The sequence below is a fragment of the Stegodyphus dumicola genome, chromosome 7 (assembly GCF_044657685.1).
Source record: "Stegodyphus dumicola isolate Sdum_Otavi_A_Nest chromosome 7, ASM4465768v1".
NCBI classification, from domain to species: domain Eukaryota; kingdom Metazoa; phylum Arthropoda; class Arachnida; order Araneae; family Eresidae; genus Stegodyphus; species Stegodyphus dumicola.
The window spans coordinates 173,824,149-173,835,410 of NC_140774.1; the positions used below are offsets into that span (position 1 = coordinate 173,824,149).

General features: G+C 32.3%; 1 protein-coding gene across 1 annotated transcript in view; it reads right to left on the minus strand.

The window, feature by feature from the left end:
- Positions 1 to 10,106, minus strand: part of LOC118200288 (small ribosomal subunit protein mS39) — a 90,323-nt gene extending 80,217 nt beyond the window's left edge. Inside the window, exons 1-2 of the mRNA XM_085821074.1 lie at positions 9,979 to 10,106; positions 9,732 to 9,778 (exon numbers count right to left, since the gene is read on the minus strand). Coding sequence (XP_085677200.1) covers positions 9,732 to 9,778; positions 9,979 to 10,037 — 106 coding nt within the window. The 5' untranslated portion in view covers positions 10,038 to 10,106. The remainder of the gene's footprint in view (positions 1 to 9,731; positions 9,779 to 9,978) is intronic.
- Positions 10,107 to 11,262: the final 1,156 nt, after the last annotated feature.

Below are 11,262 nucleotides of genomic sequence, written 5' to 3' on the forward strand. Positions count from 1 at the left end.
GACAACTTTTCTTAAATTTTGGCCATGAAACCTCACTTCTGGTTACCATGATAGTTTTAACTTTGTTTTAGCTTCCTGATTTTATTTAAATGAAAATAGATTGATGTGTACATGGACAAATTTAAGAAAGTGCGCAATGCCTAGTTTGTGCAATTCTAGGATTTTTTTTAAGTGAAAACAGATCGATGTGTACATGGATACAGAGTTTGTGCAATTCTTTGACTTCTTATTTTGGTTTTGTGTAGCGGCCATCTTGAAATTGTGCCTTCCTGGTGCCGATCTTGGCGTCAAAAAAGAATCGCCAAGAAACAAGGGGAACTCAATTGTAAACTTTTACCCCCCTTTAGATCATAATTGCTCTTTATTTCATAAATTACGGTTTCATATTTTTAATTGTATAATTTCTGCATGCCATCTTACCAGATTTAAATCGATTATCTATAATCCGGGAAAACCCCTAATCCGGAATTGCCGAAGTCCCGACGAGTCCGGATTACAGACTTTGTACTTGTCATGCTTATAGTTGTAGTTTTAGTATTTTGCATGTTTCATTTATTTCTATTAATGTGATATTCTTTATATTAATAATTAGTATATTAAGTACGTAAGTTTAAAAATTAGGTCATTATATTAAAATGCTGATATTCTATGAATTTTTTTTGTAAAAGTAGACCTAACTGCTGAAAATGTGTGGGCCAGTTGCGGCGTTCCCTTTCAAGGGGTTCGGTCCCATGGCTGCGCTTCATTCTCCGCACGCTGGTTCACGAAGGATTAAAGCACCAGTGCATGATTTATGTATAGCTACACAAGCTATAGCTTAGGGCCTTATCAAGTTTAAATCCAGCTCTGAAAAGCACCCTGGGAAAAATTTAAATTATATTCAAGCACAGTAGCATCCATCACGTTTGATAGTCAGCAGCACAACAAGGTTGTTATTTGCAGAAAAAAGTTATTTGTATATGTTCACTTAAATCATAGAAACCAGTTATTAACCATTTCATAGATGTCAACTCCTCTGCCCAAGAATATAATCTAATCGCAGTGACGAATAATATTCTGAAAACAATGAACCAATTTCCAACATGGAGGCCCTTCTTCTTGCAATTTTTAACACTGCACCTCCAAATGGTTTTATTGTTAACATCAATTTTCATGTTGTGGCCCTTTTTGTGTACTTGTTTGTCAGGTAAAAGACATCTTTTTTGAAATATTTATGGCATCCACCTCATAACTTCGTAATAAAGACCGTTGCGATCATATTCACACACACACTAACACAAAAAGCAATGAATATATTTTTAAATAAACAATGCAAAATTCGAAAACCTCATAAGAAATGAATAATGTAAGAAAACACGGCAAGAGCAACATACAATTATAACCCGGTGATAATATACAATTACGTGCCAAAGTATAAGAACACACAGCCAGTGCTAATATATGATAATGTGGTGAATTATAAGACGACACAGCCAGATTTTAGCGAGATATCTTGGTTGCTTGGTGATTTAATCTCAGGGGCTACTATAGTAAAGAAATACTGAAAACACATTAACATGCATCCTACTCGCAGTTCTCTTTATAAGTGAAATTAGTTAAGTAACCATTATTAGTGTAAACATCATTCTAGCTTTCAAACACATATAGGAATCATAAATTAAAGGTGAACACAAGATTTATTAAAATTATATCACAAAGTATACAGTAGTATACAGATATAATTATGTAACAGATCTGAAATATGCATCTTAAAATTAATTTAAAACCACTCTGTTCTACACTTTAGTGTATGCTGTTTAATCATGCAATGGCTAAATAAATAACACATATACTTAAGTTTTGCTATTTTATGTACAAAAGACCTAAGTTTACCTTAGGACTGCCATTGCTAATTTATTGCTATCTTCAGAGGCATTTAAAGAAAGGTAAATATAAGGAAGTATTACAGTTCTTTTTGATTATGTCTCCTTCAGATGAATTTTACTCATATGTACAAATACTCAGTATAATTGCTACACTGATACTATCTAGTTTCTTGTAACATTTTTGCTACCTATCAAGTAATATAAATCCAACTGCACATAATCAAAGATGGAATTCAAAATTTTCTTCCGCAAAGGATCCATTAGCGACGGTGCATATTTATTTGGCAAGCTCGCCAACGGCTAATCGGCCATGATTTAGTTAAGTTGCAAGATATTTAGCATATGGAATCCATGATTTTAGCAGTGTACAGACAAGTTATAAGATATTTAGCATATAGCAGTAAAATAAATAGGTAACCATGACATTTTAGTGGTGTATAGTTAAGTTGCAAGATATACAGCATACGGAATTCATGATTTTAGCGGTGTACAGTTAAGTTATAAGATATTTATAGCATATAGAAGTAAAATAAATAAGTTAACCATAACATTTAAAGCATATAAATTAAAGAAACATATTAAACGTGTATAAATTAAAGTTAGCAGGAAAAGACATAATATCAACCAGTTACACATGATAAAGCGTATAGATTAAAGTGTATATAGTAATACCTAGGCTTAGCATACTTCCCATTTCTTTTATTAAATTTGTATGATCCTGTAAAGAACCTTTTTTTTTCCCCCCCCAAAAAAAAACTGTGCTGGTAAGGAAATTGCCGGAGACCTGTTGTGCTACAGGAAAACAATCCTTGTCTTTTATGTGCTGAAACATTCAGTTTGATGCTAACACAATCAAAAATATAGGATCAGATCAATAATAATTTACAATAAACAATTACAACAATGGAAATAAAGTCTTTGCTTAAATCTCTGTTGAACTTATTATTATTCCCTTATATAAACAAAGTTGAGAAGCAGAAACATAATTGCTGCTTCACTTTTATATCTCTGTTAAATTCAAAGTTTTTTAAATGTATATAGTATAACAAATATTTTCAATAACACATTAAAGACACTTTAAAAAAATAACAAAATAATTGTCACCATAATATGATGAAACAAGCATGAATGCCAAAGTGATGACTACATGTCATGCCATAATCATTTCAAATGATTTGTATTGACACACATTTCACTTTGGAAAAAAGAAAGTCCATCTCTGAAAAGAAGTTTGGAAACTTATAAGAAATGATGTTCCACAAATTTACCTTAAAATTGACATAATTCAATTAGTGCAATTTAGAATATCCAAAGTGAGAATGGAAAAAGCAATATTTTCATCTCCATTTATGAAATAACCAATGCTGTTGACAAATTAATATGTACCCTAGGATAATTTCAGTTCCAGGATATCATTGAAATTATTTTCCCTTATAACAGATGTGGGAAAAACCAGCAGTTCCAGTATTTTAGACTTTTTATCAGGCCTGATGAAATTAAACACGACAACATCATTTTCTTCTGAATGATGCAGCCATACATATGAAAAAGGCAGATGAAACACTTCTCAAAATGTTGTATCTGAAATGAGTCATAAATGCTTTGAGAGTTTATGAATTATTGTGAGACATTGACAAACCTATTTGTATTCTAAGATCTTTTTAAATTTCTGTTATAGTGAGAGTCTTTAGAGAGACTGCAGCTGATATATTAGTTTTGACAAAGTGGGTAACATGGTCAAGTGAGATTGTTATTATGCCAAGCAGTAATAACTTTAGGGGGCATGACAGTTTGATGGCCCAAGATACTGAATACTGAAGATTCAAACTTGGGTCAAACTATCAGTATTCAGCAATTGTATTGCTCGGCTGCTTGTGAACTTGAACAAAAGTATGAATATCTTGTTAGTGAAACCCATGACGTAAGAAAAGCAGGAAAATTTATAAAGTTTTCAAGATTAAAACATGACCGATTTTGTTATGAATCCCATGGTTCTGATATGTTTTAAATATATGCCTGTCATACGGATAGAAGCTGAATGATCATTGTTCTGCTTACAACAGATATAGCATGTCAATGTATAATCTGAAGGAAAGTTTAGGTTATTCGAATATGGCAAAGTATACTGGCTTTCGACCTGAAGAAGGATGCCTTTATGAACAACTTTCTAAGGAAAACTGGCTTGTATTTGCATTACATATGAGAAAAACCAGAAAAATCAAACATTCAGCCAGTCCTTTAACCATGATATGAACCCAGATCAAACTATCAGTATTCAATGCTCTTAACCACTTGTAGGAAAAATCTGAAGAAAATGCTTGCAATATCATGTAATCAGAAATTAGCTGTGTGTTGCATTGCAGGATTACTTTTTCAAGTGTCGAGGTAGAGAATACTTTTTTTTTGTTTCTTTTTGTTTATATAGGCATGGTATTATTCATTACATATATTCTCTGTCATTCATATAAAATACTAATATTTTTAGTACATGTAAAAGTGTTTTTTTCATTAAGTGCTTTGCTTGGCGACATTCTCGAAATTATGTTTAATAATTAATGCTATTGCAGAGCTTAAACTGCACCAGAGCTCAGCTCCGGTACGACCCAGTTTCTGAGGTAACTCGTGATTTTAGCCGGAGCGAACCGAAGCCCTAAATAAAAGGCTCCTGCACTTCTTTTGTGTAAATGAAACACAATTTCAGTGGACAAATTTTATTTAAACAATAAATAAGAGATTAAAACTTCCAAATGCATGCCTGTCTCTCTCTGGAGAATAAACATTTTGACGGAGGTGTTAAGACTTTTAAGAAAAGAAAATTCAGAATCCACATGTCAAAGGCTTAATTAGCTAATGAATGTATAAGAGCAAGAAAAAGGTTTTATTCCCGAAAGTACTAAAAATGCTTATTTTGCTCGTGCATGTCTGGTGCTAGTGACCTATCACTGCAGAGCTCTTGCAGACTTCAATTATATAACCAAATAGGAGGAAAGAAAAATTTTAACTTCTTGAAAAAATGTTGGGTAGCTCTTTACTCTCTTTACAACCTTTTTGTCAGAGCTGAAACTGCTCTGGAGCCCATTGCAATTTAAGCTCGGGCAAAAATTTTCAACTGTGCAGACCTTACGTTTGTTCTCATATTGTTATCGGATCGGATTCAGGTAAAATGTTTTTCCCAGTTGCATTCTGCTAGACAGCTAGATTGACAGTGCATTGCGGTGAGAAAGTGCAAGACTCTTCTCTCTTTGTTGTAGAAGCTACACTTCTCCATTAAAATTATTTCCATATGCTCATATTATTTCTAGTAATCATTCAATTCTCAGTAGTGACACTTTAACCAATTTACTTCTTTTCATTCATGCGCAAGAAAAAAAGTGGTTTTTGTTTCATTTGTCTCTTGAAGTAGTACATTATACCATATATTCACGACTTGAATTCAGCCGGAGGCTGGCTAAGTTATAGCTTAGTTTTATGAACGAAATTTAAGTCCGGCCAGAGTTCCAAATACGATGAGACTCAGCATTTTACTTCTTTTATTTAACTATTTATCATGATTTAATAATTTTTATTAAAATTTTATTTATATGTTTATATTTTATTAAATTTTAACTTTAATTATTAGTCATTTTCATGATTTTATTTATTTTTTCCCTTCTTCCTGGTGGCCTTCCTTAGGGCTCTGACACTTCTGATTTTAGAAATTAAGCCCTATGCTACTACATATAATAGCTTCATTACTAAAAAATACATTTAAAACATTCATTTTACACAAGTAATGTTTCAAAGTTTTTTTTTTTTTTTTAATTTACTTTCTGATAGCTTAAAACATTTTATTTTCAAACAACTGCCTTTTTCATAATATATTTCACAATGCAAAGAATCTTCAATATTATTCAAATCCTTTTAAGTAGCATTGTAAATAAAACTAGAAGAACATAATACATCTTGTTATCTTTCAAGATTCCTTCAAACTTTGATTAATTACTCAAAGCAGTGGTTTACTAACTTTGATGAACCTGGGAATACATAAAATTATTTTGTTATCTCAGAGAACTAATAATAATTTTTATTTCATTCTAATCATCTATTAGACCCTATTAGATCATCTGAAAAGTAATTGTTAAAATGAATTAAAAATATATCAAATTTTTAATAATGAAAAGTGATTTAATTCTTTTAGATAAAAATAAAAACTTAATTATTTAAAACGTATATTATTGTATATTATTGCGGCCCATGTTAATCATAATATTTTAGAAATCGTGCACTCTATGGTACATTTAAATTCTTTTAATTACTTAAGAACACAGCCATATTATTCTAAACAGCTGCATTTACAATTATCTTTCACCCCTGCCGTATTTTCACTACCTCATCTGGTAGTGATGCACCACTAGCCAGTGGCAAGATGGAGCCCTAAACAGACGAAAATACGATCTCTAAGCACCTGTAGAACCAGGTTGTTACCTCTAACAAACCAATTCGTCAAAAGGCTGAAAACAGATTTCTATCTAGAACAAGCTTTCACAAATCATGGAAGATTTCCTGCATACCTCATCAGGTTCTGCCATCAAAACGTAAAATGCGCCTGCGGTGCTTCAGTTTCTTCAGCAGACGTTTCACATTATATCCACGACTGTCTACTCACTTCTCGCATCAGAGCCTTCCTTCATCAGCTTTAGGGATCACATAGCCTCAAAGATCTTCTTCAGGATTACTACGGACAGCAGGGCGTCAGAACTATCATAGAGTATGTCTATTCTAAGAGAAACATAATCATAGCAGATAACCAGGTCTAAGCACCTGATGAAATGTAAAGGCAGCAAGCCTCAACTCATGTATATATGTAAATATCTCTAAGCTAATTAACCCTTTTTGCTAATTTTATACTAACATTTCCAAAAAATTGTACGTTGGAGCACCCAACAAAAGTAATAACTATTGTTAAATCTGTTTATCTATAATAAGGTTGAAAAGATAAACAACCAAAATAGGTTGCTGTAGCAAAGATCAGAATAACACGACTGACCTGTAGTGCCCATCGAGGGGTGAAGCAGGCGAAATAATAAATAAACAAATAAACCAATTCTCCAGGTTACCAGCTTTGAACTTTTATCACCATTTTTGGTAATGTTTACATGGCTAATCTTTAGAATATGGTAACAAGTAGTTTGGCGACATTTTTGGTAAGGTGATAAAGGTTACTAGCTGGGACTTTAGCAATAATCTGAGAAGTACACAGTTCGAATCACAGATTATTTTGTCTCAGAGAAATGAGAGATCATGAGACATGTAATGAGACATTTTCTGGAAAATTCTGAACGTGATTTTAGGTAATTAGCACTTAGAAACAATTTCGCTGCTAAAGTGCAGAATCGACCACGGTTGATCTTTACAATATGGTAACTGGTAGTTTGGTGACATTTTGGAGGCGATAAAGGTTACTACCTGGGACTTTGGTAATAATGTGAGCAGTACTCAGTTCCGATTACGCATTATTTTGTGTGAGGGAAATGAGAGATCATGGGATATGTCATGTGATATTAATGGACGAATTACGGTTCTTTAATCAGAAAAGGGGGAAAATCGGGAAAAAATCTGGAAATTTTGTATTTGGCTTTATTCTGTGTTGTGTGAAACAGTGTTCGTGAATTTTTGGATTCCATGGCCGTAACTAAAGTGAATTCGAAATGGGTATTTATGTATGTATTAATTTAATGTATGTGCTCATTTATATTTAAGTAGTGTTTTTGAATTTAATTATATTTTAATTAAATGATAGTTATTTTGTGAATTTTATGTTTGTAGGAATTTGGTATACGTTTTAGTTGAAGTAAACGTGCATGGAAATAATTTAAATATTTGATACTAAGTATTTGTAATGCTTGCGGTATGAATTCGTTGGTGACGTGTATAATGTAATAGATGATTTAGAGGTAAAAGTTTTTGGATATTTTATTTATTTTATATGTGGAAATGTTCATATTTGGAAAGGGTAAATACTTTTTCGCGATCAGGTAATTTCATATATGTCCTTTTTACCGGGTTTAAAGATTGAGAAAATTGTCATGTATTTTCGTGAAATTTTTCTAATTTATGAGAAAAAAGCAGTGTACATGGATATAGTGAAGAGTGTGCGCAATGCCATTTTTGTGCAATTCTGGGATGTTTTTTTAAGTAAAAATAAGTCGGCGTGTACATGGTTTATGTGTATGTGTTATTTTGAAAAACGCGTAAGGAGTATGGTATTGTGCACTTTTACCCAATTTTGCAGTGAATATTTGTCATGATTAAGCAGTTTTGTTAGATAAAATTTCTAGCATAAGTGTAATTCAGCTAGTAGATTGTTGGAAGAAGTGTTCAATAGATAAAAAGAAAAGAAACATGTCTTTACTTTGTGAAAACAAAATGGCGGCGGGAAAAAAAAATAGAGGGTTGCGGTAGGAGAGTTGGTCGCCAAATTTTCGCCAAAAAAACGCCAAGTTACCATAATGTAAAGATCAACCTCAACCACTTATTTGTTTGGCGCTTTTTACAAGAGTAAGAAGAATTGGATTTTTGTCAATTTTCTTTGACTTTTTAAGTGAAAATAGGTCGATGTGTACATAGATAAAGTCAAGAGTGTGCACAATGCCATTTTTGTGAAATTCTGGGATTTTTTTAAGCGAAACTAGGTCAACATGTACATGGATACCGTGTATGTGCAATTCTTAAAAACGCAACAAGCAATTTGCGATTCTGCACTTTCTCCCAATTTCGCATATAATCTTCATCATGATTAAGCATTTTTGTTCCATAAAAGTTCTAGTATAAATGTAATTCGGTTAGCAGAGTGTTGGAAGAAATGTTGAGTAAAAAAACATGCCTTTACTTTGTGAAAACAAAATGACATCCAAAACAAAACTAGCAGGTTGCTCTAGCAGGGTTGGTCGCCAAATTTTCCCCAAGGTACCATAATGTAAAGATTCACAAAACTACCTGTTATTTAATCATAAATTGCCCATACAAATATCACAATTCAATTTGAAAAATGTGGTGGCATGCTACTGAACATAGCAAACTAGCTGAATTTCACTGCTGTGCTACATATAACATATTCTGCTTACTATTTGATGAATATTGCATACCTAGTTTGATCATCTTTGATTCGCCAACATCAGTGACCGAGTAGGACAGTTGCTGAATACTAGTAGTTTGACCTGGATTTAAACCCTGGCCTCTGTTTTCAGTTTTCCCCCATATGTAATGTGAGCTTGCCTTAAAATGTCCTCCACAAAGACGCATAAGTTATAGTGTATTGTATAATTGTAGTGTTGAGCTTTAGTTGCTTTGCCTTAAGCATACAACCCTCAAGTTGCATTGTGTTAATTAATTAACCTAACAATCTTTGACTTTATGTTTTGTTTTACATGTCATTCCTTGTAGAATTAAAATATCTAATCCACTGATACTTCTTATTTAAGTATTTGTAATGATTCGAAATCTGTGTTGATAATTTATTTTTTTCCCAATGCAATATTTACTGCAATTTGAATTCATTGGACTAGTTAAATGTAGCATTACACAAGGTTTATTATTATTAATGAACAATATGCTGTTTATTAGAAACAAAACTTCTCACACAAATTTTTGCTGAATCAATTACAGATCATGTACTACCTCATATTGTTTACTATCTGCAACACTACAGTTTCAGGATTAGTAATCTATCCAGCATATCATAATGAAGAATAAAAATTAGAAGTTTAATGACACCCACGCAATCATAAATTGTATGCCCATGCACTGATTTACTTACTACGTACATTAATCTCTTAACACCAAATATGAATTTTCAAAAATACACAATGATACAGAAGGTACACTCACCACTGGTAGACTTGACAGCTGCAGTATTTGAGTATAGTTTTGTTGATCTGAAATTACAGTTTATATAATAATTAACAGCATAATTTTTTAAATGCAATATATAAAATTAAATTTGTGCACTTTAGTGAAAACTCAAAATTCTCTTTCCGAATTTTATACTGTTCAAAATAAAGGATTTGTAAATTTGCGTTCATCTTCGCATTCCTATAAGAGAATATAAATAAATACAAACACACATTTGACTTACTTATACAAATATGTCCGGCTTTTATTCGTCAAGCATGTCACCCTACTGCACGCCGCCATTGTTATTGTTTACAGTTTTCTTCCTTTATCACTCAGCTTGTCGACATTCGACCATTATATTGACCAAGTTTTCGATGTAAACAACAATAAACAATGCTTCAACCGGAACTATGAAATCTACTTCCGGTATAATGTCTACTTCCGGTATAATGCACAATTTTTCAAGCTATATTTTCTAATTTTCAGTTTTCATTTCTGCCCCATATTTTTTGCTTAACGTTTTATTTATAATTAAATCTCTTGTTTTTTAGTGCGACGAATATTGCTATATTTAATAATAAGGAATAATTTTAATGCAGAAATTGCCAGATTTGTTTTGTTATCGCTACTTTGGCAATTTTTTGATTTCCCGAGATCCCGAAAATCCATAGTGTTTATCGTAGTATCATTGAACAAGTTTTGGGGATTAAAATAATTCTTCCTGATATGCCCTCCTATAATTCTTTCTATATGAGTACATAAATGCCTTTTTTAAATAGTAATGCGTCGATATATATTTCTATTCCATGCTGTTTAATTCAATTCATTTATTCTATGAATGTGTTATTTTTATTGCAGATAAGTTTCATTTACTCTGTAAATGTGTTAGTTTTATTACAGATAAGTTTCATTTAATCGGTTAATGTGTTAGTTTTATTCGTCCTGTATGAATAAATAAATGCTTTCTTAATGTGTTGTGTTTTGAATAAACAGTATTTCAAATCCACGCTATTTAATTGAATTCATTTATTCTATGAATGTGTTAATTTTATTTCAGGTTAAGTTATTTTTAAAGCATTTTGTCGAGTCCGTGACACTTAGCTGAAAATCCAGTGCTTAAATTGCGCTGGAGCTCACCGGAGCCGAGCTCCGGTACTTCTCAATTTTTAAGATAAATTACAATTCTAGCCGGAGCGCACCGAAGCCCTAAATAAGATGAGCTCCGTTACTTCTTTTTATAAAAATGAACCACAATTTCAAGGGGGGGGGAAGTTAGATTTCGTAATGTTTTAGTTTAACAATAAGCAGACCTTGCAATACTCTATTTCCCTAGAAATACGAACTCATGAGAACATAAGACGTTCAAGTAAAGTCTCCTCACTCACATGCGGAAACCTTTCTCTTTAAGAAGGGCTCTTTCTCTTAATTTGGGGGAGTTTGTTTAGGAGAGCGTAAATTTCTCGCCATGCTATCGTATGTAGTGTATTGTTATCGATGCTTACAGTCAGTTATGCTCGCAGGAAGG